Source organism: Terrapene carolina, unplaced genomic scaffold (genome assembly GCF_002925995.2).
Source record: "Terrapene carolina triunguis isolate 2854851 unplaced genomic scaffold, T_m_triunguis-2.0 Scaffold111, whole genome shotgun sequence".
Lineage (NCBI taxonomy): Eukaryota > Metazoa > Chordata > Testudines > Emydidae > Terrapene > Terrapene triunguis.
In genome coordinates this window covers 13,198,296-13,225,062 of record NW_020664462.1, presented here as the reverse complement: position 1 = coordinate 13,225,062, position 26,767 = coordinate 13,198,296, and the positions used below count along the sequence as shown (strand labels likewise).

The 26,767-nt window shown below is 42.5% G+C and overlaps 1 protein-coding gene across 1 annotated transcript in view; it reads left to right on the top strand.

Moving 5' to 3' along the window:
* KMT2C (lysine methyltransferase 2C) overlaps nt 1-26,767 on the top strand; it is a 311,979-nt gene that overhangs the window by 215,842 nt on the left and 69,370 nt on the right. Inside the window, exons 20-26 of the mRNA XM_026652136.1 lie at nt 503-612; nt 5,354-5,419; nt 7,540-7,752; nt 11,600-11,728; nt 14,555-14,674; nt 21,009-21,139; nt 26,174-26,360. Of these exons, the coding sequence (XP_026507921.1) occupies nt 503-612; nt 5,354-5,419; nt 7,540-7,752; nt 11,600-11,728; nt 14,555-14,674; nt 21,009-21,139; nt 26,174-26,360 (956 nt within the window). The remainder of the gene's footprint in view (nt 1-502; nt 613-5,353; nt 5,420-7,539; nt 7,753-11,599; nt 11,729-14,554; nt 14,675-21,008; nt 21,140-26,173; nt 26,361-26,767) is intronic.

Genomic DNA, 26,767 nt, shown 5'->3' with positions numbered 1-26,767 from the left:
GTGGGACTCAGAATAGATTAATTCATTTCCCAGTATTGCCACAGATTTCCTGTGCGAGTCTGGGCAAATTACTAAATTTCTCTGTGTCTTGGTTCTCTATCTTTAAAAGTGATATTTGCTTACCTCACAGGGTTGTTCTGAGTATAAATCTGTAAGTTTTATACTTACAGCAGAGTATCATATAAATAGATAAGAACAAAATAGATCATCACATATACAGGCAAAGCAATGCTAAAAAGAGTCTGCAACACAAATATAGTTTTCCTTCTTATTAAGGGTGACAATGTGAGGGAGTGTATACAGTGTTTAAACACATGTACAGGAAAAAGCATACATCGAGAACATAGATCATAATTGTTTCTTCCTAAAATAATCAAATTATATAAATATTTCCCTTTATTTATTATTACCTCAAAAACCATATACTGATATTTGGGTCTCTTAAGATGTTAGTCATTTCCTTTAAATTGTATTTCTTCCCCACCCCCCATTTAATTTCTAGATGGATGCATGCAATCTGTCAGAATTTAAACACAGAAGAGGAAGTGGAAAGCATAGCTGATATTGGTTTTGACTGTACCATGTGTAGGCCATACATACCACCAACAAACGGTAAGAGGACTTTTGAAACTAATGACTTTGCAGCAGTGCACAATGCAATAGAGTAGGTTTGGGAATGTTTTTATGGTTCTGTGCTATGGTTGGTAAAGTCCTGGATCATTGCAGAACGGAGGCTTTCCAGTTTTTAGAGGCTAGTTCTTTAGCACCCCATAGTGACTGACTGCAGGAGCACCATTGCAGCATCAGGAAAGATTTAGCAGATTGTCAGCGGTTGAGTTATGTGATATAGAGGGGGGAATATGAACAATTTATTGAAGATGGGTTGGGTAAGTACCCATAAACCCTATGTGAGCTGGAGATCTGTTTCAAATCGTGGTGTTGGAAAGATGAAACACAGCTCAACTTCCCAGCTATCAAGTGGGAAAAAAGAATTCCGATTCCTTAAAGATATTTGCACAAGAATCTCAGCTTCAAGTTCCAGACAGGGTAAACCTCTCTGAACTTAACACTTTCAGGCCTTCTGAGGTAGCAGTAGTGGTATCCAGAGTGTACATGACCTTTCGTCTATCTTACACAATCACACACTGCTAATGCCACTACTTCCGCCCCTAGAACTTTGTAGCCAGTTCCTTCTTGACTCCTGTCAGTGAAAGAACTCTCTACAGGAGTAGCATCCAAATCACTTAACAGCTGCAGCCATGCTCTCTCCCTGTTACAGTATTGCCAAACTGAAGAGATGAAAAATCCTGAGTCGCACTCCCTTAAGAGATCAAAAGTCTTGAGTCCAATCCCCAAAAATCATGAGACTGTTCCAAAAATAATGATTTAAAAAAAAAAATGAATTGGGACGGGGTGGTTGTCTGTCATTTGATTTTTGAACCCCTCCCCCTGCCCATCCCCTGTGTGCGTGAGCAAGTGAGACAATACTGTCAAAATTTAATCTCTCACGTTTATTGGGAAAGTGATTTTGGTCTCTGCTGAAGGAGCTCTCACCTCCACATCTGCCCATCCCCAGCCCAGCAATTCATTCTGCCCCCCCTCAGTCCAGACTGCACCCCATCAGTTCAGCTCCCCCTCAGTTCATTTCCCTAGTCCCCTGTCCTTCAGTTCTGCCTCCCATCAGCTCACCTCCCGACACTTAGTTCTACCCCCCAGCTTCTGTGCTTTTACTGGGGTTCTTCAGCCTCTTTCCCCAGGCCTCGGGGGGCTGCAGCGGGTCCCCTACTTCCCCTTCTAGGCAGGGAAGAAGCAACTCCTTGCTAGGCTGGATATTGCAAGTAGGGGGGAGGAGCAGAGGTGCCCTCCTGTTGCTCACAGGTAAGAGGGGAAGGAAAGATTGGAGCTGTCCTGGGCTCTTTACATCCTTCCTTCCCCCTGCCCTCCTGTGAGAATGGCTTTGGGCTGCTGTGGGGATGGAGGGGAGAGCTCTCCCTGCAGCAGCACTGATTGGTTATTCTGCCCCAGGAGGCTGGCAAGTGACAAGAGGCATAGTGTCAGTGTAGATGCTGCCATTCGTTATATCACCATAACTAGCCTTCCCCAGTATCCCACAATGCTTGCCGTGACCGCTCTGCTTACTGTTTTGAACTCATCTGCCCTGCCAGCATGCCCCCCTCTCCTTTCAAAGCTCCCGGAAGTTCTGACTGCTGAGTATGCCGCTCAGCTCCAGCAACAAAGCAAATCATTAACATGGAATGCTCCTGCTCTCTCCCGTACTACAAACAAAGAGGCAGGCAGGGGCGGATGTGTGTGTATGTGAGAGGCTGCTGTACTGGCAGGGCCAGGGCTGATGTCAGAGGTGTCCTCCTCCTCCCCCGTCTCAGGCCTTGCTTCCGGCAGCTGTCTGAACTTAGAGACAGCATGCCAACATGCTCACTCTTCCCCATCACACACTCTGTTTCTGTTTCTCCCATACATGCACACGCTCCCTGTCTCCCCTCCACACACACACACACACACACACACACACACACACACACACACACACACACACACACACACACACACACACACTCTTGAGTTGAAAAGCGGCTGGCAATCTAGTAAGGTGCCCGTGGAATGATGGGACTGAGAAGCCTGCATCATGTGTTGCTGTACCTGCCCTATGAGGCATTGCAAACCCTTCCCAAATCATCTTGCGGCCACTTGCACAGTGGGATAGCTACCCACAGTGCACTGTTCTCTGTGTGGATGCAAGAGGTGCTAGTGTGGATGCGCTCTGCTGACACAAGGAGCATAACGTGTACATGCAATAGCAGTTTAATTAAAGCGGCATTGCTTTTGGCGACAAAACTCTGCAGTGTAGACATAGCCTAACTGCTCTCTCTGTCATCCATCTGTACTCTGACCTCAATTACCTTTTTTCCCACTGTTACTCAACTCTGCATATCTTTCACCACCTTTAAAGACTCCTCCCTAAACACTGTCTTTGTCTGTTTTATCCAAATAAATTTGTGATTTTGAGCTGAGCTTGCTGCAGTTCTCCCCTTTGGCGAGAAGAATATCCTTGAACACAATTCCATTTCTGTCTCCATCCTCAATTCAGATCTGCCATTTCTCTCTGTTGTCTGTATTAATCTTCTTATCTCGGGTATCTGTAAAGCTGTCTATTGCCACTGTCAAAACATAATTTGTTTGTGCAACTTCCTTGACTTCGTCTCTAGAGACTTCACCTTTGCCATCATTAACTGTTTGACTATTGCACCTCTTTCCTAATTGACTTCCACAAGCCCCAAGTCTCCACACTGCAGCATGTACATGAATACCACTGTCTTGCTTATCAGTGAAACGTATCAAATCACCCCATCCTAAATCACCTCTATTGGTTTCCTGTTTACTTCAGTTCCAGTTCAAAATTGCCCTTTTTGTTTTAAAACACTCTGTGGACTAGATCAATTGAGCTCATATGTGAAGTCTGACTCTACTGACCTTCCCACTCCACTCATTAGTATCTGCCTGCTTCTGTCCTTTCCTGTAATCTCACTGGAGCTACTAGTACCTTTCCTCCTGCAGTTTTCCTGTTTTCCCTCTATCTCATCATTTCAAAACCTATTTCCAAATTTCATCTTCAAATGTATCTTTTCTTCCTTACTTTTTCCTGTTCATTTCTGACTCTTGTGTATGTCACTTAATTTCTTCCTCCCACTGTTGTGGGCTTGTTGATGGATCACTTTAAGTTATTAATCAAAGTGCTTAGCTAATTATTTTGTGATTTGTACCATATAGCATTCTCGGATGGTATGTAATTCTGGCATAATATAATTACAGCTTGTGTAAATGACACTGACATAAAATAAAGTTGTGTTGCATAAGTGTATTATTCTGCGATATTTTTAAGGGAGTCCTGTTAATTTGTTCAGGCCAAACTTTCACTGGTCTTAATTTTTTGAATATTTTCTATGAGGATTATTCTCTAGATTCTAAATATTTTCCTTTTTTCAATCTATTCTCTATTTTGATAAGAAATACCCAGGGTTGCGAGTTCAATCCTTGAGGGGGCCACTTAGTTAGGGATTTGGGGCAAAATCAGTACTTGGTCCTGCTAGTGAAGGCAGGGGGCTGGACTCGATGACCTTCAAGGTCCTTTCCAGTTCTAGGAGATAGGATATCTCCATTAATTTAATTTAATTTAATTTATGAAAATAAAAACAAAAACCTGCTATTTCAGCAACTTATATATAAACACGTAAGCTGACTTCAAGTTCCATAATTGTGCGTATGCAGAGATAGGTGGTTTCTTGTGTAGCTAGGTCCCAAATCAAATAGAGGCAACTACATTCTCCTCCAGCTATTCTTTCTGCATGGCCTTCTAGGGTTGCCCCATGTAACATTTCAGTCTGGAGGTCACAGAAACCTAGATAACAGGAAAGGAGTGGTCATAATTGTTATATTAAAATAATATGGGGGAAAAGTACTTCCAAGTCCCAAAATAGTATCCCATAACTGTGGACCTCCTTGTTTGTTGTTTATACAACACCATAGGTGTGCATGGTGCTTTACAATCCTTGGTCTGAGTTGCTGACACTCTAAATCAGTCACAAGAGCGGACACTATCTCTGCCATACTTGGTAGATAGATGTTTCCCTCAACCCAGTAACATCACTTCCAGATTGAGTTTCTGCCAATTCACTTTTATTCATGTTCCTATCTTGAAAAATGGTCTAACTGCTCCATCTGAGTTTTACAAGAGACCTAGAGTAGCATGTTCTCTGTATTAGAGCCTCACTTTCTCTCACAATAGCCTCACATACACATTGTACAATAAGGCTGACAGGAGAGAGCCCTCTGAAATCCCACATGTGGGAGCCCTCGGGGACAATGAATGATTGCCCAGTGCAGTTCTCTGGGAATTCTTTGGAAAGAAAGGAATCACTGCTCTGTGATACCACCCAGCCCAGCCATAATGCACGATCAGGTTGTCAAAACCTTGCTGTCACCAGTCAACTGCTTGACAATGTAAAAGATCCATTGTACTCACCTGCTCATTGTCCATTAGTAGGAGATCACAACCAATGTAGTCTCCAAACTATACATGGGTCTGGGAAATCTTGAGTGCTCCAGGTGACCCCAGAGTTGCTTGTTAGCCATCTTTTCAATGATGTTGGGAATGCAACCAGAATAATCATTTTATTTGTAAGGTTCTAGGCGCGTGTTGCCAATAATATAAAAGAGAGAGTATAAAAAAAAAGTGTAAAAGAAAATTAGTTGACATTGTCACCTTAAATCAATTCTGCACTATCCCAATAAATGAATTATTTGATTTTATTTAAACTCACTACATTTTATTTTTCAGTACCTTCCTCAGACTGCTGTGACCCATCAATTGCAGCTCAGATTGTTTCAAAAGTAAAAGAACTAGGTAATTTTTAAAAAAAATGCTTAATCTTTTGATTATCTAGAATAATTTTAGCTGATATTTTTATTTGGAACATAGAAATTGTTTTCTCTATGATTTTATCATAGATGCACCACTAAGAATCCTTTAGCTCAGTGTAACGTTTAGTGTTTCCCTTGTCCTCCCTTCTCTTTATATTCTATTATTTGTCACACCCAGTTTGTTACAATTATCTTAAATTAGGCACTGAGCCTGCAGAACTTTAAGCACGTGCTTAACTTGAAGCTCATGAGTAAACAATAAATAATCCCACTGATAACAAGTAATCTCATTTAAATCATTGGGGCTATTCGTTTCATGTGCTTTAAAATTAAGCATGCCCATAAGTGATTGAAGAATCAGGACCTTAGCCTGTAAACTCTTCAGGGCTTCCTGTGTTTGTAAAGTGCCTAGTACAAGGTGGGCCCAATCTTGACTGGGGCCTGTGGGTGCCACAGCAATTACTGTTATTTGTATATAATAGCACCCGGAGGTCTCAATCAAGCCCCATTATGTTTGATGCTGTACTTACATATAGTAGAAGTCGGTACCTATTGCAAGGAATTTTCTGTCTTAAAAAGAGTTTGCAATCTATAAAAAAAAAAAAATTATGATGCAACAAAATTGTTGTACAATACAATGAATAAAAATGTTGCTGTAAATATTTGGGTTATTTCTTCACTAGAGAACTGTCTCTTTAATAAATGATTCTATGCACAAACCACCTGTAGATGTGCCATTTTGGGATGTTGTGTAAGAAGACATTTTTGTTCATTTGTTTAAAAGGAGTGAATTTTACTGTTTGAGATATTGAAATATGAAGTGGGCATTCACCCACGAAAGCTTATGCTCCAATACTTTTGACTTGCGTCTGACGAAGTGGGCATTCACCCACGAAAGCTTATGCTCCAATACTTCTGTTAGTCTTAAAGGTGCCACAGGACCCTCTGTTGCTTTTTAAAGATTCAGACTAACACGGCTACCCCTCTGATGTTAGAGCTATGTTATCCAGATGGTATTTAATTAGCCTTACTGGTGATTACCATTATTGTGCTGTTTGCCTTTGTATCACCCCTGAATGAAGGTAACCAAACTTGGACTCTGCTGATCACCAGAAGAAAAGAATTTGAGTCAAGGATCCCTGCCTACATTGAGAACTAGGGACTGTCAGCTCATGCTTATCACTACACCTCACTGGAGAGAGGCAGTCTCTCAGGTCTCAAGAAACCTGGGTTAAATTCCTGGCTGAGAGTTTGTCTACAGTTGAAATGCTACAGTGGCACAACTGCAGTTGTACCACTGTAGTGCCTCAGTGTAGACACTACCTACACCGACTGGAGGGGTTCTTCCATTGGTGTAATTAATCCACCTCCCTGATAAGTGGTAGCGAGGTCGACAGAATTCTTCCATCGACCTAGCATTGCCTGCACCAGGGATTAGGTCAGTTTAATTACGTCACTTTTTTCACCCCCCACAAGCAATGTAGCTGGGTCGACCTAACTTTTTAGTGTAGACCAGGTGTCACCCACAGACTTCTACATGACTTTGGGAAAGTAACTTAATCTACCCTGACCTTCAGCTCTTCTTCTGCAAAATGGGGATAATTCTTCCTTACCTCACAAGGGTTTTGTGAAGATAAAATCTGTTAACAGTCATGAGACATTCAATACTACCATGCTTGAAGACCACATAAGTTTCTAGGTAGACAGTTTGATAGACAAGTAGCAGAGCCCAAAAAGATAAGATTTGTCTAGTTATATGAGTATGTCACGTAGGAGTCCAGCTCTGGATACCTTTTGAAGACATCAGTTGCTGTAATGCAAACATTCTTTTTAATGAGTTCTTGCAGTGTGTCATGTTGTGTTACTGTATTTGACATTACACTGTAAATTATAAAGCTTTGTCTGTAATTTATAAGATAGTGTCAGATACCTCTGTATTATTTATACTGATATCCTTCAAGTTCTAGTGCTTAGAATCTATCATGCTTTGACATACATGTGTATGGTTAACTCTTTAAAGAAATGTTTAAATAATTCATCCAAGACTTGAGTCAAAGTATAAAGAGTTTTATATTCCTGTTGTGATTCATGTAATTTGTATAGACCCACCGAAGACATATACCCAAGATGGAGTCTGTTTGACAGAATTGGGGATGTCTCAGTTACAGAGCCTCACTGTTACAGTACCAAGAAGAAAACGGACAAAACCAAAACTTAAGTTGAAGATTATAAACCAGAACAGTGTAGCTGTGCTACAGACACCACCAGATATCCAATCAGAGCATTCCAGAGATGGAGAGATGGATGACAGTAGAGGTAATGGTCAGTATGTGGCATATTTTCAGTTTGATATTTATTGCAATTCATGCATATATTTGTACACATGGCCATATTTTAAATGTATTGTTTACTACTCATATAGGTGCTTCTATTTCACTCGAGTGCTAAATGGTTAAGATGGACTAACTGCAAAACATGACTGTCGGTGTTCATAGCTGTCCATTTCAAGGAGATGGACCTTCCTATTACTTTTGTTCGTGTGTCATCTATCCCGTACAGAAACCATGTCTTTTAAGACTAACAGGGGCAGAACAGAAGGTCAGGCTGCCCTTCCATAGAATACCAGCACTACAATTGAAAATTTTGCACACTATGGGGAGTACACAGCGCACTCTGAGACTCTCAGACCCAGAGCAAACGCTGTTAGACAGTTGTAGTCCCAGGGCTTAACAAAGACACATCGAGACTTCTTGGGCTCTTTCAAATGTGATGCTCAAAAGTAAGGGTGAGATAGCATAAGAGAGTACTCAGGGATAGTTGAATTTCTTGAGGGGGTGGGAGAGTCTCAACTCATCCTTCTCTAGATACAAAGAGGGTCTGGGGAGGGCATGGAATTGCCATTTCTGACAGAGAAGAAGTTGTTGACCCCAGTCTGAAGCAACACATCCTTTTACTTCCCTGGCCAAGTGAGCTTTTGTTTGACTCCATAATCCCAGACAGGACAGAAATTGGATTGGAAAATGGATCACATAGTTAATTTGTATCTGGTTTAAATGGAGTCCACTGTACATTCTGATAACTGTATTGTGGACTATTATGTTAATCCTAAACCTGAGGAAAGGCTAACTAAATACAGGTGTGAAAGTCAGGAAATAAATTACACAAGTGTCTATTAAAAGTGGAATGCAGACACCCCACCTCACCACACTCTGAAATGCTTTCTGTTTACGCAACATTGTCTTGCTGTTAATCAGATTAAATGTCATAAGAGGCTTTTTGTAGATACAGAGTGTTCTTGAGATAGAGTGATTTAACTCTAGTATGGTCTCATGTTAAGTTGTTGATATAAGTAGCATGGCAGTTGTTTGATTGGCGTATCCTTAATCATGATCTGTTGTTGGCTGGAAGAAATGTGTATTTTTATGATATATATATATATATATCATAAATTTGTTACTTTTAAATGATGGAGTGATCACTTTTCTCTTGCTTTGTTTGTGATTAATAGATTCATAGAGTTTAAGGCCACAATGACTCCAAGGTCTCTTACTTGAGTGGTAACCGCTAATTTAAACCTCATCATTTTATATGTATAGTTGGGATTATGTTTTCCAGTGTGCATTACTTTGCATTTATCAACACTGAATTTCATCTGCCATTTTGTTGCCCAGTCACCCAGTTTTGTGAGATCCTTTTTTAGCTCTTCGCAGTCTGCTTGGGACTTAACTATCTTGAGTGGTTTTGTATCATTTGCAAATTTTGCCACCTCACTGTTTACCCCTTTTTCCAGATCATTTATGAATACATTAAATCGGACAGACCACTGGGGGACACCACTATTTACCTCTCTCCATTCTGAAAAGTGACCATTTATTCCTACCCTTTGTTTCCTATCTTTTAACCAGTTACCAATCCATGAGAGGATCTTCCCTCTTATGATATATTAGATCATCTAGTCTGACCTCCAGTATATCAGAAGACCTTAAATTCACCCTGTATTGAGCCCAACAACTTGTGTTTGATTAAAACATATCTCCCAGAAAGACATCCAGTCTTGATTTGAAGACTTCAGGAGAGAGAAAATCCACCACTTCAATTAGTAGTTTGTTCCAATGGTTAATCATCCTGGCTGTTTGTTTAAATTTTGTATCTTAATATCAGTTCAAAATTTGTCTGGATTCAGCTTCCAGACATTCGTTCTTGTTATGCCTTTCTCTGCTAGATTAAACACCTTTAGTGCTTTGTATTTTCTCCCTGTTAAGGCACTGTAATCAAGTCACCTCTCAATCTTCTTTTTGATAAGATAAGATATATAATGTAATGCACATAGTATGGCAGTGGAATAGGGGATCTAACTTTTTGTTCTGATTTCAGTTCTCATCCCCTCAGCTATATTTTTTTCATTAAGTGATTGTGATAAAATGTTTCAATGTATTTGAAAACTGGCCTGGCTTTAGGTGCGTTCAAAGCCTCAGAATGGCTCTTTAGTTAATATCTGTAGACCTGTGCTTTGAAAAGAAACTAGGAAACCCTGAACATACTGCACAGAGGATCTTTTGGGTACCCAAAAAAACTTGGTTCCTTGCTGGGGCTGGAAGTTTTGTTGAGAGGACTTGTTCATCCTCTAAAGTGTAGAGAAAATCACTACATGTTACTCAATAGAGACTCCCTGGCCAGTCCAAAAGTAGGGCTGATAGGCGTCAGAAGGAGTCCTATCCTGTTAAAAGGTCTGGTCAGGAGCTCAGCCTTTGGGAGTAAGGCATATGGTTGCTAGAAATGAGAGAATCTCAGGTGCCTTCATTACTCAGCAGCATAAATAGACTGCACAGAGATGCATTTCTTAAAAATTATGTATTTCTTTTTCAATGTATGTGTGTTTAATGTTGTAAGCATGTATTGAAGCAACCTTGCAAAATTACCATGAAATGTAACCAGCTCATGCACAGCATTTACTTTCCCCACCCTTTACAATAACGGTGGATAATTAAGAAACTAAGGACATGTAGCTCACTCCTCAGAGATACATTTAGCACTCACCTTTGACCACATTACCGCCCTTATTCCACTAAGTCTTTGTTAATGGGACTACTCCCAGCATTCAGGATATCAGACTGAAAAGTCCATCACCTCGAAAAGAATGTTTTGCTAGTGAGTAATTTCTCCAGATTCTCCAACAACTTCCCAGGCACCTAAATGCCCAAGGAAAGAAAACAAATATAGTCCCTGACTCCCGATATCTTATTAAAAAAATATTTTAAAATGTCAAGACCTGTATGACGCACACAATACGTGAAGATAGGGGCAGGGCGATATTGGCACTCATTTATTGACACTCATTTTAGGATGACTAACATTGAATTAATGCATCTGCAGCCCATGTCCTCGGCAGCACGGGCTACCGCAAGCATATCAGACTTGTCCTCCGCTCTCTAGACTGGCTCCCATAAACTACTGAATCAAGTTCAAGGTCTCAGTCATTATCTTCAAAGTGTTCAGTGGCCTGGGCCAAAGATATCTACAAAATCACCTGAAGCTCTGGCATGAGAACTTTGGATGACAACTCTGCTCTTCTGGTGCAGTGGAACTTTCCAACATTAGAGTAAAGCTTGTCTCTGTGGGAGACAGAGCTTTCTCAGGGGCAGACCCAAGACTGTGGAATGAACTCTCAAAAAACTGAGGACCACCACAAACCTCACCACCTTCTGCTCCAAGTGCAAGGCTTACTCTTTTGACCTGCCTTCTCTACAGAAACAGAGAGCAGTGTGTACATTTAACAAACAAACAAGCAAAACAACCCAAAATAGAACCCTACCTAAACAAAACACTACATTGCACACATAATTACCCCTTTGGGAAGAAGATGAGAGAGAAAACAAACTGCATATGACAGATGTTAGTCACATCACTTAAAGCGCTACTTCAGAGGCCTCAGATATTACAGTGACGAGGGAAGTAAAAGAAACTCAATGGAATAGAGCTATGCAGAATCACAGATTCATGTAGATGGAACATTTTACCACTATAGACCCCCTTGCAGTCTCAGTTTATCACAAGGAAAATCTAACTCCCTTGGATGTTTTTGAAAATCCCACTCTATATAGGCTATGTGCAAACATTTTTCTCCTCCTTTTTGGATTAGTTTATAATTCTGTCTTTTCTCCAGAAGGTGATCTTATGGACTGTGATGGGAAATCAGATTCCAGCCCAGAACGAGAAACTGTGGATGATGATACTAAGGTGACAGAAGGAGCTGATGGGGTCAAAAAGAGAAAAAGAAAGCCATACAGACCTGGTACGATACATAATGTAGACCATTTTGTATCAATTTGTCACATTTAAGTTTTCTACTATGTAAATATTCTATTAATTTAGAAATAGGAAGACTAAACAGCATGTTTAGGAAAGGCTTCTTCGGGTGGTTCATTCCTCATTGTGCAATGTAGTAGTTTCTTCTATTATGGTTAAAAATAATGTACAGTCTGATTATCCAGGTACACTTTCCCCGGTTGCTGCACAGCAACAGTCCTGCCCTTGTGCTGTAAGTATTGGTTCACAATTCAGATTTGCAGCCAGGTATGGATTATTTCACTTGAGAAAAGAAAGCACGGTGCTTTTCTAATTGGATAGATATGTTGTAGGTAAACATACATATATGCTGTATTGTATAAAAATGTGTATCTATGGCTCAGGGAAATATGGGTGTGAGGCTTTTTGCTTCTTTAAAGAGAATACTTTTGTAGGTATCTACTACCTATTTTCTGAAGTGTGTGATAAGTAGGGCCCTACCAAATTCTCGGTCGTGAAAAACACATTGCGTACCGTGAAATCTGGTCTCCCCTATGAAACGTGGCCTTTTGCGTACTTTTACTCTATACTATACTAGAGGGTAAAAGCATACAAAAGTACACGGTGTTTCTCACACTGGGGGTCCTGATCCAAAGGAGACTGCAAGGCTATTGTAGGGGGGGTCGCGATATTGCCACTCTTACTTCTGCACTGCATTCAGAGCTGGGCGGCTGGACGGTGGCAGCTGCTGGCTGGGCGCCCTGCTCTGAAGGCAGCGCCGCCACCAGCAGCAGCACAGAGGTAAAGGTGGCACGGTATGGTGTATTGCCACCCTTATTTCTGCACTGCTGCTGGTGATGGCACTGCCTTCAGAGCTGGGTGCCTGGACAGCTGCTGTCCAGCTGCCCAGCTCTGAAAGCAGCTCAGAAGTAAGGGTGGCAATACTGCGAGCCTCCCTACAATAGCCTTGTGACGCCTCCCCCAGTTTGAGAAATGCTGACTTAAGGGCTTTATATGTGTATATTTTGCTGTTTTTAAATACATATTCATGCTTTGTTACAACACCTTGAAATTTAAGATTTAAATATCTGAAACCATGAAATTCAAGTTTTTTTTAAATGCTAGGACCATGAAATTTACGAAAATGGACTGTGAATTTGGTAGGGCCTAGTGATAAGGGTACGCTTCATACAGTCTGAAGATGATTCAGACTCGTACGCAGTTCAGTTGTTGGGTGAATCAATCACCTTGCATTTATTGATAGTCTTTGTAGTTACAAATACTGATTGGACAATTAGAGCAAAAATATTTCCCTGAAGTTTTAAATAAGGGTGGGGGGCGGGATGGAAACAGCATGTTGAGAGCTCTTTTTGTTTAGAATATCACCAGGTTCAGTCATCACTGGCATTTTCAGTCTCTTACCATCTAATTTTTAAGTTCTCGACCTTATTGACTTCATAGGCGCCGACTCCGTGGGTGCTCTGGGGCTGGAGCACCCACGGGGAAAAATTAGTGGGTGCTTTGTACCCCACCGGCAGCCAAGATCCCCTCACCCCCCCCCGCCTTACCACCTCCTCCTCCCCCCCCCCCCCACGCTGCATCCCTGCTTCTCCGTCTACCTTCCAGCATTTCCCACCTGGCCACCGACAAATTGGTGGCATTAGCACGCTCCGGGAGGGGAGGGAGGAGCGGAACGTGGCGCGCTCAGGGGAGGAGGTGGGGAAGAGGCAGGGCTGGGGCAGAGATTTGGGGAAGGGGTTGGAATAGGGGCAGGGAGGGGGCGGAGTTGGGGTGGGGCCTTTGGGGAAGAGGGATAGCTCAGTGGTTTGAGCATTGGCCTGCTAAACCCAGGGTTGTGAGTTCAATCCTTGAGTGGGCCACTTAGGGATCTGGGGCAAAATCAGTACTTGGTCCTCTAGTGAAGGCAGGGGGCTGGACTCGATGACCTTTCAAGGTCCCTTCCGGTTCTAAGAGATAGGATATCTCCATTAATTTATTTTAGGAGGGGCAGGGCCGGGTTTAGAGTAGAGGTCAAGCACTCACGGTAAAGAGGGGAAGTCGGCGCCTATGATTGACTTTACAAATTGCATCCTTGCAATAACACAGACTTTTGGCTACAGTAAGGGTTCCATGCTGAGAGTCCTAGACAATTATGATATCAGAGGTAACTCAGCCAATGGCCCTCCTTACTCTACAGCTAATTTGCACACAGCAGTTTTATGGTTGTCTGAGGGAAACTGCACAGATGATGAATTACTTTGTCCAACTGACACAGTTCTTCAAAACCACCTAGACAAGAGCCCCAAATATACGTTACTCCTCATTGCAGCACACATCCCTCATTTTGCCACCCACACAAATCTTCTAACACAACACAAGCGTCACGCAAATCAGCACAAAACAACCCTCACATAAATCAACACAACTCTCCCAGCATAACGCACACATTCGCCAACCCTCACTTATATTTACCCAAAAAACATAGCTACACGTCATCACCAGTACCAATATCAATGTGCTTATATTGGTATAACTTATGTTTAGCCATATGGGAAAGAGAATAATCCATACCAGTAAAAGATACATTTTATACCAATTTAACGGTGTCCACACTTATGAGTTGTACTAGTATATCAATACAAAATTCACACCCATAACCAATGTAGCTATGCCCATACAAACAGTGTGTGTAGACCAGGCCTTAAGGAAAATATTTCTGTGTTTTGAAGAAGTCCTTGTATGTGGGCAACCAAAAGATGGCTTTTTCTTTGTTTCCATTTTTATCTGGGAATGTAATCTGCATCTGCTTGTTGTATTTTTGTTTCTTTGATAGGTATTGGAGGATTCATGGTACGCCAGAGAAGTCGTACAGGGCAGGGTAAAACTAAGAGATCTCTCTCCAGGAAAGATTCTTCCGGTTCTGTTTCTGAGCAGTTGCCTAGCAGAGAAGATGGTATGTACTATCATTTATTTGTTTGTAAATTATTGCCAATGCTTAATTTAGAAAAATGATGGAACTAGTTTTTTATCTGCTGCTGTCAGGAGATTATTGCAGTGGGAAAATGGTTACATTATTAATGTTTGTTGTCACCTCATTTTATGAATTTGGCTGCTATACGAATTCATTTGTATTTACAGCAGTGTCTAAAATCCACAAAGAGACACAACTAGAAATGTCCTGAAACACTAATGACATGTTTCAGGTTACTAAGACCCAGCTAAGAGAAACCGTGTGCTCTAGTAGAGTGGGCACTGTGCTGGGACTCAGGAGACCTAGGTTCCATTCCCAGCTCAGCTACTGACCTACTACTACAGCTTGGACCCCCTACCTTGAAATGGTTCCATTTGTTTGTATAACATTTGTATTACACGTAAGGGTACGTTTACATTTAAAACGCTGCGGTGGTGCAGCTGCGCTGCTGTAGTGCTTCCATGTAGATGCTACCTACCACCAAGAGGAGGGCTTCTCCCATTGGCATTGGTAATCCACCTCTTCCATCAACCTAGCACTGGTCTGCCCCAGGGGTTAGGTCGGAATAGCTACGTCACTCGGGGGTGTGGATTTTTCACACCCCTAAGCAATGTAGCTATACCATGAGTGTCTGCTTTGTAAATATTTTTAGTTTGAAATAGGATGTCTGCTCAGCCTAACTTCCTTTTCCTGTTCCTTACATACTGTAGCACAGGGGTAGGCAACCTATGGCACACGTGCCGAAGGTGGCACGCAAGCTGATTTTCAGTGGCACTCACACTGCCCGGGTCCTGGCCACTGGTCTGGGGGGCTCAGCATTTTAATGTAATTTTAAATGAAGTTTCTTAAACATTTTAAAAAACTTATTTACTTTACATACAATAGTTTAGTTATATATTATAAACTTATAGAAAGAGATTTTATAAAAAACATTAAAATGTATTACTGGCACGTGAAACCTTAAATTAGAGTGAATAAATGAAGATTTAGCACACCACTTCTGAAAGGTTGCCAACCCCTGCTGTAGCATATGGGCTCCTCTTTTGTAACCTTCAGACATTGCTTTAACACCTGACGAGGTGCTAACTGCATTTAGGTGGCACTTCTGTAGTTTGATAGGTCATTTTTTCACACCTTATCAGCAGTGCCTGACAAAGGGCACTCAACAACCTGGCTAATCAAAAAAACTGATTATACCATGAGAATAAATGAGACCCTAAAACAATAAGTGTGTGTGGAAGGGGGTTAATTATCCTAATTTTATTCATTTAACGGTTGCATCTGTCATTGATATGTTTATAAGAAAGTATGGTATTTGCATCTGTTTGCATATCATAAACACTTTTCCAGACCCTTTCTGTGGTTGGGATACCTTCTTTTCTAAGGGTGGATTTTTTGTATAAATACATGGACTGTAGAACTTGAGTAACTCTTCACTAATGTGAGAAAGGGCTGTATAATCTAGCCCAGTAATTCTCATCCAGGGGTACGCAGAGGTCTTCCAGGGGTTACATCAGCCCATCTAGATATTTGCTTAGTTTTACAACTAGTGAAGTCAGTACAAACTAAAATTTAACAGAGACACTGACTTGTTTATACTGCTCTATATACTAAACACTGAAATGTAAGTACAATATTTATATTCCAGTTAATTTATTTTATAATTATATGGTAAAAAAGAGGAAGTAAGCAATTTTTCAATAATAGTGTGCTGTGACACTTTTGTATTTTTATGTCTGATTTTGTAAAGCAAGTAGTTTTAAAGTGAGGTGAAACTTGACAAATCAGACTCCTGGAAGGCATACAGTAGTCTGGAAAGGTTACGAACCACTGACCCTTAAGTATTAAACGATATATAATATAGCCCTTGAACTGAAGTCAGTGTGACTGTTGTGGAGCACAGGTGCTAAACTTCTACAAACTGAGTATTAGAACCTGATCCTCACGGCTTGTCTACCCTGGCACTTTACAGCGCTGCAACTTCCTTGCTCAGGGGTATGAAAAAACACCCCCCCCGAGCGCAGCAAGTTTCAGCGCTGTAAAGTGCCAGGGTAGACCGTGCCCCAGCGCTGGGAGCTATTCCCCTCATGGAGGTGGTTTTTTTAGAGTGCTGGGAGAGCTCTCTCCCAGTGCTCTGCCGCGACTACACAAGCCACGTTAAAACATTGCCAGCGTAGACTAGCCCTAAGGCTGTGGCCTTAGTAGAAGCACTACAGTGGCACAACTGCAGCTGCACCGCTGTACCACTTCAGTGTAGCCACTCACTACAGCAATGGGAGGGGTTCTCCCGGCGCTGTAGTTAATCTACTTCCCCAAGATGTGGTACCTAGGCTGTCTGCACCGGAGGCTAGGTCAGCATTCCTACGTTACACAGGGGGGTAGATTTTTCACACCCCTGAGCAACGTAGCTGGGTTGACCTAACTTTTTAGTATAGACATGGCCTAAGTGATGAACTTGCCAAAAATAATAGTGAGGATATGCCAAAAATGGGAGTGGAAAAGAAGGGTGGACTTCAGCAAGGCTTTAGTCCCACGTGACATTCTGATAAGTAAATTGGAGAAATGCGGGCTGTGTCTGGTGGTGTTTAACATCTCTATTAATGACATGGATGTAGGAATAGAGAGCATACTGATCAAATTTGCAGATGACAGAAAGCTGGGGGGGGGGGGAGAGGTTGCCAACACTTTGGAGGATAAAGCTAAAACTCAGAGGGGTCTTGAAAAATTGGAGAACTGGGCTACAGACAACAAAATGAAATTCAATAAAGACAATTGTAAAGTGCTACAGGTAGGAAAGAAAAAACAAATGCACAAATACAGAATGCGGGAAAACTGACTTGGCAGCCGAGAAGGATTTGGGAATGGTGATAGATCACAACCTCAAAGTGAGAACAATATGATGCTGTTGCAAAAAAAGCAACTGCAATTTTTGGTTGACTGCCTAGGGAGGTTGTGGAAACTCCTTCACTGGATGTTTTCAAAGGGAGGCTGGATAGCCATCTGTTTAGATGCAGCAAATCCTGCATCTTGGCAGGGTGTTAGACTAGATGACCCTTGCAGTCCCTCCTAACCCTATGATTCTAAGTTATGCATATATGATAATGACAGGGGTGGGAGATCTATGTGTGTGATGCACATTTACTTGTTAGGGAAAATCAGTTTTGGAATACTGAGACAGATCCTCAGCTAGTTTAAATCGGCATAGCTGAATTAAGGTCAATGTTGCCATGCAGGTTTATACCAGCTGAGAGTCTGGCCTTAGGGCAGGTCTACACTACAAACTTGCATCAGCACAGCTGCAGCGTTTCTGGTGAAGAAGCTCTAAGCTGACGGGAGAGAGCTCTCCATGAGAGGCAGTAGCTATATCAGTGGGAGAGCTTCTCCAGACGACGTAGTGCTGTCTACACAGGGGGCCTACGGTCGGGATAACTACGTCGCTTGGGGTGTGGATTTTTCACTCTTGAACAACATAGTTATACCTAAGTAAGCATGTAGTGCAGACCTGGCCTTAGTCTCCAATGCTGATCTCCTGGCTTGTCATTTGGTGCACTCTCCTGTTTCATTCCCTCTTGTGTGCTGGCAGCAAAAACACACTCTCAAGCAATTTTGAGATCAGGGTATTAGTAAATTTCAGTCTGCTCAGAGTAAGCGGTACAGCAGAACAGCACAGGGCATGGAGAGTTAAACAAGAGCAGGAAAGGAGAGAGAGAGAATACAAAGAGGTAGAGACCGTACAAAAACACAGATTCCTTATAAGAGGAATATAAGACAGAGGAGGATAAAAATCCATAGCAGTGAAAGAGAGAAGCAGAATAATTCAGGCAGTACAGAATTGGGGAACAATACAGGATTTAGACAACTAAACTGCAGAGAAATAGCATAAAAACAGTGGTGATGTTGGCGAGACCATACGAATGGGAGAGAAGGTCCCGGGGGATTGGCAGAATAACTTCTGGTAACTTCCTTGGCTGGTAAGCTCACTCGTAGGATAGACTCTTCTTACTGCCTTCCGAGAGACTCTCTCTCATGTCATTATCTTAAGAGTTCAAAATTTGTCATAAAATCCATAAACCATGACTGTACAACACTAAGGCCTGGTCTACACTACGACTTTAATTCGGATTTAGCTGCGTTAATCCGAATTAATCCTTAACCCGTCCACACAACGGAGCCAGTTACTTCGAATTAAAGGGCGCTTAAAATCGATTTCTGTACTCCACCCCGACGAGCGGAGTAGCACCAAAATCGATTTTGTAAATTCGAATTAGGGGTAGTGTGGCCGCACACCACCGAATTAATGTGGTTAAAATTAATGGGGTAGTGTGGCCGCACACCACCGAATTAATGTGGTTAAAAACCGAATTAATGTGCTTAGTGTGGCCGCGCACAATCGAATTTATACAATCTGTTTCCCAAATTCGAATTATCTAAATTCGAATTAATCTCGTAGTGTAGACGTACCCTAAGACATAACTACAGTATTTGGCTGTAATGGTTTTGTTAGCAGTGCATCTACAGTACAGTATAACACATTTTCTTATCTAACAATGTAGTTGGTTTAGTGATTTTTTCCTAAGTAACTTCCTGCAATTAGGCTGGGCACCTCACAAGTGCAAAACATTCTTTTTTAAAGTATTTCAATTAGTTGCAGTGACTCCACTTCTTTGTCTAAATAAACAATTCAATGGGAGATTTGTTATTCTGCAATGTTTTGCAGAAAAATCTTTGTGTTTGTTACAAAAATAATTATTGCCTCTTTGGAATACAATAGCTGAATTATTCAGAAAATATTTTGATTGCTTCAAGGTCCTCTGTGTGTTTTTAGTAGAGACTTCAGCACAGAGCTACGAAGGTATTCAAAAAATAAATTAAGTAGCATAGATTACAGGAAAAAGCCTGCCCTAGAGATAGATAAGAGGCAAGAGAAGAAGCGCTTCAGAATAATAGGCAGGTAAATTATCTGGACCTGATTCCACAAATTTCACCACAGAATTCTGGAACAGTTAGCAGAGAAAGGAAGCATTAGTACACTTTATTTCCAACAAATTATGGAAGCACACTAATGGGAGTTAAACACACATCCAGGGGAGGATAAACCCCTTTGCGGAATGGAGTTACAACTACTTCTATTCGTATGTAGGAGGCTGGTCTAAGGAGATGTCTACAAAGGAAAGAAAAGCCAGTGCCAGCCAACTCGGGCTTGCGGGGCTCGGGCCATGGGGTTTTTCATTGCAGTGTAGACTTCCAGGGTCGGGTTGGAGCCCAGGCTCTGGGACTCTCCCACCCCACAGGGTCCTACCCGGAAGTCTACGCAGCAATGAAACAGCCCAAGCCCCGTGAGCCCCAGTCATCTGACACAGGCCAGGCCTGTTTTTTTCTTTGCTGTGTAGACATATCCGAAGAGGTTTTAGGAAGTCTCTTCTTTTTCTAAGATCTATGAATGGTTATGGTCAGAAAAGTGACTGTGTAAAAATGGCACCTCCTTTTGCAATGGACCTGTTCCCTGCATGCATTCCAGGTCAGCACTGCTTGATTTCTTACTGTGTTACCATTGCCAAATTAGAGAACTGAGCTGGACACTTTTCTGGCTTATGCGTCATTTGGTAGGTCTACACTTATGGCGGTATATAGAATGCAGACTCTGCACGCCCAGCCAGCCTGCATATAAGTAGCAGTGTAGATGGTGAGGCACTGCTTACGTGAGTAGACTAGAGTGCCCTACATGCCTGAACCCCAGAGTATGTAGCCTGCATGGCTGTCTACATGCCCAAGAAATGACTCTCCCCATCTATACTGCTATTTTTAGCAGTATAGAGTCCTGCTGCCTCCCAGCTGCTGGAGCCTTTCTGCCCCACAGTGGAAAAACTCTGGCAAGTAGGAAAGGCCCTGGCAGGGAGAAGCAGTGAGGAAAGGATCCCTGGAGCCAAAGCCCACAGCCTCCACCCTGCCAGAGCCTTTCACTGCCACATGTAGCTACACACCACAGTGAGTGTGGATGCAGCATATAACTACATGCACCCTACTCTCCACCACAAGTGTAGGCAAGGTCATTAACAGAATTGTCACTTCTCAGCTTTATTTAATTATGTTTAGTTTTGAATCAGCAAATTCAGTATGGAAATTGAGAGATGACAAACATGTAATCAACCCCAGAATACCATTTTTACAGAGACCCTTTTCAGAGTAGAACTGTACTTCAGGGAGTTAGGCTGCATAGTACATATTGTCCCTCTTAAATAATAAACATCAGATGTGTATAGTGGGCCAGAGAGATAAAGAGAATTTTAATGTATTTGTGCATGAATGTTGTTTTAAGGTTGGACTGAACAGCTGCCAGATACACCAGTTGATGAGTCTACTCCTGTTTCTGAAAATACTGAGAAAATAAAAAAGCGTTACAGGAAAAAGAAAAATAAACTTGAAGAAACCTTCCCTGCATACTTGCAGGTACCGTCCTTGCTATCCATTATGTGCTATTTCAAACTAATGTTTGCATGTGTTGAATAAACTGCTAATATATTTAAAGTATAAATGTTTGCTTTCTGATATCTAATTTATCACTCAGTTGACGTGGCTTTTGCATAAGGAATATATAATAAAAGCTATTCTTTGTAGCTTCTGTAATGAGGTTATTGCACACACTGGGGACTCCCTGCATTCCTTCATTCCCCCTTCCACAAGCTCCCTGTGTACCACCCTCCCATCTCCCTCTATTTTAAAGACTCTGTGCAACTTCCCCCACCCCTCCCTCATGCCTGGACATCTCTGTGTCCCCCATTGCCCACTCTGCCACATGTGAGGGTCCCCTCTTCCACACACCCCATGCCAACAGCTCTATGTGCCCTCCCCCTTCCCGCCTTTCCCTTCTGATAGGTGTTCTGTGTGTTGCACCCATCCCCCTCTGCCCCATGCCAGGGTCCCCCAATCTTCCCCTCCCCATGCCATGAGCTGTGTTCAAGCCCCCGTTGCCCCATACCCTTCCTTCCTCTTCCCCCTCAACTCCCCATTATTCTTTCTGTCTGGGTGATGAGAAAGTAGTAATATCTTTTTAATGGACCAACTTCTGTTGTGGGGGGAGAGAGAGAGAGAGAGAGAGGAGCTTTCAAGCTTACATAGAGCTCTTCTTCAGGTCTGGGAAATGTACTTGGAGTGTCATAGCTAAATGCAAGGTGGAATGGATTGTTTAGCATAAGTAGTTAACCCATATTTCAAGGGACCATTCAAAATGAAGTGGCCCGTTATCACCTCTCCAGTCATAGGAGGGAAGAGATGGGTGAAAGGGGGTTAGTGGGTTATAGATTGTTGTAATAAACCATAAATCCAGTGTCTCTATTAATGATTTTTAGGGTCTAGAAAAGTTTTGCATTTACGTTCTGAGGCTTGTCTGTTGAAGGTGTTATGCAGGTTTCTTTGAGGATGAGGTCTGAGAGGTCAGATGTAGAGTGATGGCTTTGTGGAAAGTAACAAGGAGTCTGGTGGCACCTTAAAGACTTAGGCCTGGTCTACACTATGAGTTTAGGTCGACTTTAGCCGCGTTAAATCGAATTAAGCCTGGACACGTTCACACGACGAAGCCCTTTCTTTCGACTTAAAGGGCCCTTTAAACCGGTTTCTTAACACCACCTCCGACGAGGGGATTAGCGATAAAATCGGCCTTAGGGGATCGGAATTGGGTGTGTGTGGACGGAATTCGACGTTATTGGCCTCCGGGAGCTATCCCACAGTGCTTCATTGTGACCGCTCTGGACAGCACTCTCAACTCAGATGCACTGGCCAGGTAGACAGGAAAAGCCCCGCGAACGTTTGAATTTCATTTCCTGTTTGCTCAGCGTGGAGAGCACAGGTCGCTCATCAGCACAGGTAGCCATGATGGAGTCCCAGGATCGCAAAAGAGCTCCAGCATGGACAGAACGGGAGGTTCGGGATCTGCTCGCCATATGGGGAGATGAATCAGTGCTGGCCGAACTCCGAAGCAGTAAACGAAATGGCAAAATATTAGAAAAGGTCTCCAGGGCCATGAAGGACAGAGGCCATAACAGGGACACACAGCAGTGCCGCGTGAAAATTAAGGAGCTAAGGCAAGCCTACCACAAAGCCAGAGAGGCAAACGGAAGGTCCGGGGCTGAGCCGCAAACATGCCGCTTCTACGCGGAGCTGCATGCCATTCTAGGGGGTGCAGCCACCACTACCCCAACCGTGTGCTATGAGTCCCTCACTGGAGAAAGACACAGGGAAGCGGGTTCTGGGGATGAGGAAGATGAGCATGAAGATAATGTAAATAGCTCACAGCAGCAAGGAAGCGGAGAAACCAGTTACCCCAACAGCCAGGATATGTTTATCACCCTGGTTTATCACCCAGCCAGGGTTTAACAGGAGGGAGGGAGGGGGGAAGCAAATGAATACAGAATAAATCTATTTTTTACATCTTAAGACAACGGTGCAGCATGACTGATAGCCCTTGGCATTTTCTGGGTGCTTGGCAGCAAATACTGGGCGCTTGGCAGTAAGCCTTCAGGTCTACTGCACAATATGATACCCACTGCAGTATGACAACGATGGATACCAGTCGTAATATACTATCTACTTCCCAAAAGGCAAGGGGTTGCTGCTGTGTAGCAATCTAGCCCCACGTCTGCCAGCCCCATGTCTGCCAGCACCCAGATCGCCATCGGCCTCTTCTGGGTGCTTAGCAGACAATACTGGGCACTTGGCAGAAAATAGCATACTACGACTCTGCTAACGTGCAATGAGCCAACAGGGCGCGTGGCAGAAAATGGCATACTACGACTGATAACCATCATTGTCTGCCCGGGTGCCCATGATTGACAGCCACTGCAGTACGACGACGACGGTTACCAGTCGTAATAAACCATCTTCTACCAAAAGGCAAGGGGCTGGTGCAATGCAGCCCTACGGCTGCCAGCCCCACAGCTGCCCGCACCCAGATCGCCAGTGAAGGCTACCAGTTATGCTGCACCGTCTACCGCCAAAAGGCAGTTAGCTGCTGCTGCTGTGTAGCAATGCAGTCCCACGTCTGCCGGCACCTAGATGACATATGGTGACGGTGAGCTGAGCTGAGCGGGCTCCATGCTTGCCGTGGTATGTTGTCTGCACAGATAACCCAGGTAAAAAGGCGCGAATCTATTGTCTGCCGTTGCTGTGACGTAGGGGGAGGGACCTGACGACATGTACCCAGAACCCCCCGCGGCACTGTTTTGCATCATCCGGGCATTGGGATCTCAACCCATAATTCCAATGGGCGGCGGAGACTGCGGGAACTGTGGGATAGCTACCCATAGTGCAATGCACCGGAAGTCGACGCTAGCCTCGGTACTGTGGACGCGGTCCGCCGAACTAATGCACTTAGAGCATTTTATGTGGGGACACACACAATCGGCTGTATACAACCGATTTCTATAAAACCGGCTTCTATTAATTCGATCTAATTTCGTAGTGTAGACATACCCTAACAGATTTATTTGGGCATAAGCTTTCGTGGGTAAAAACCTCACTTCTTCCTATGCATCCGAAGAAGTGAGGTTTTTACCCACGAAAGCTTATGCCCAAATAAATCTGTCTTTAAGGTGCCACCAGACTCCTTGTTGTTTTTGTAGATACAGACTAACACGGCTACCCCCTGATATTTGTGGAAAATGTTTACCCACAGGGAATATGGTGTTTTTGTCTTTTATCATTTTTCTGTGTGAGTTCATTCAATATATATTCATTCAAGAGCATAGTCTGGGAGATGAGTCATTCAGGGTGTGAACATGTTACACTCTATTGGAATGGTAGACAGAGATCAGATGGGTATTGTGCTGGAAGGTGTTAATGGGTGCCATCAACTAGTTGATTGATCTATAGACAATTGCAGAGGTGCTTGGAAGCTCTAACTGTCCCAAGCAGTTTTTCCCCTGATTTTCCCATCAAAAGGATTCTGGCCATTGATGCCTAGAATGTGCCCTGTGAAACTTTGGAATTGGCAGGATGCAGTATTTAATTTCAAAGTTGTTGAGTTACATGCAGACAGACAGAAAAATGCTGTCACATTAAATACAAGGCTTTCACAAGCTTGGGCAGCTATCTCTCCGTCAGGGCCGGCTCCAGGGTTTTTGCCTCCCCAAGCAGCAAAAAAAAAAAAAAAAAAAAAAAGCCGTGATCGCGTCATTCTTCAGCAGCAATTCGGCGGCAGGTCCTTCGCTCCGAGAGGGAGTGAGGGATCCGCCGCCGAAGCGCCGGACATGCGGCCCCTCTCCGTTGGCCGCCCCAAGCACCTGCTTGCTGAGCTGGTGCCTGGAGCCAGCCCTGATCTCCGTCTTCCAGTCGCTTGCTTGCTATTGAACAATGAGACACACATTACATTTTGTATTTTTTTTCCTCCCAACACACTGAAACACTGCACCTTCAGTTTGCATACTTGCATATATTGAATACTGTCAAAAGCCTTAGTCAGATCTTCTCATTTCTCCTTGATATTATTACATTTTCTTTACAGAAAGATCACAGAATATTATTTGATGAGAAAAAATACTCTGTATTCGGGGGGCGGGGAGAGAGAAAATCCATGAATTAAGACTTCCTCTTACTAGCAGGGATTTTTATTTATTTATTTAATTTGATTCTTGTGAAACAGAATAGTTCTTTAGCTCTTGTGTGTAGGTTCTGACTTCATTAAAGCAGAGAATAACTGAAATTTAAAAATAATTTTAATTGCATTTCTAACAATTAGAACTTAAAATGATATGGGTTTCTAGGGCCAAATGAGGAGGTGGCAATAAATAAATTAACAATACTGCAACTGGCAAATTGGTTTGAAGATTGTGTAGTCTGTTGACTAGTCAGTGGGTTCCTGATGTACTTTTCATGAGTCAGCTGCAAGTGAATGACAGCTATTATAAAGTGTATGTCAGTCTGCTAATGAAAATGGACAATGTTATGCTCCATGAAGAAAGAGGTTTTGTGTTGTTGCAGCTCCACAATATGGTGATTTCTGCTAATTGATAACCATTCAGGACAGATGGATGGTGAGTGGTTAGAGCACTAGCTTGGGAATCAGGAGACCCAAGTTCAGTTCCCTACTCTGCCACAGACTTCTTGTGTGGCTTTGGTCAAGTCATTTCCTTGCGTCACAGTGATGTTTGTGTGAGGATAAATACATGAAAGATTGTGTTGTGCTCAGATACCACAGGGCTATGTTGGTACCTAAGGAAAGTTTTTGGTTTGTTCTTTTCCTGTATAACCTAAGATGTGAATTTAAACTGATGTGGTTATACCAGTGTAACCACTACCACCCTCCACCAGTGACACACACACGCCTCCCCTCACCTTCCAGGGTGGACACTCTTATACCAATATAATAGAGTCCATACGAATGCTATACAACTATATTGGTATAACTAGTAAAACTTTCTCATGTAGACAGATAGATATACAAATTTTCCTAAATAGACTGACTTTAATGTATGTTTGTCTTCATTACAGGAAGCTTTCTTTGGAAAAGATCTCCTAGATACCAGTAGACAAAGTAAGATGAGCCTAGAAAATGTATCTGAAGAATCACTTCTGATGTCATGTAAAACTAATCAGACCACCAATTTTCTGGATCCATCTTCCGACCCACTGCTTAGTTCAGCCTCTACTCCAGCTCAAGCAAAACTGGGAGCTCAAGGTATACCAAGCTAAAGTTAGTGATAATTCAGTCATGTTTGGTTTTGTTGTTATAGGAGCTTTCCCATACTTTTGTGTTTTCATTTTTAACATATACACTTTCTAACATTCTTTATTTTAATATTACAAGACTAGTTAACATTATATTGGGTTATATTGGGTGTTCATTCTGGAGTCACTAATACACGGCTGCAGGCCTTCCACTGACTTGCCTTATACATGTTCTAATAAGACCCCTTGATTTTAATTTGCATGTTTTCAAAACACTTAGAAACAGGGTAGAAGGTGTATCCTGTTTTAGGAAGACAAATCCTTCATGATGGAAGGCTAAGGTAGACTAATTGGAAAGACAACATTAAAAACCTGTTCTTTGTACTGGTGAATATTTATTTTAAAGTTATTATTGTC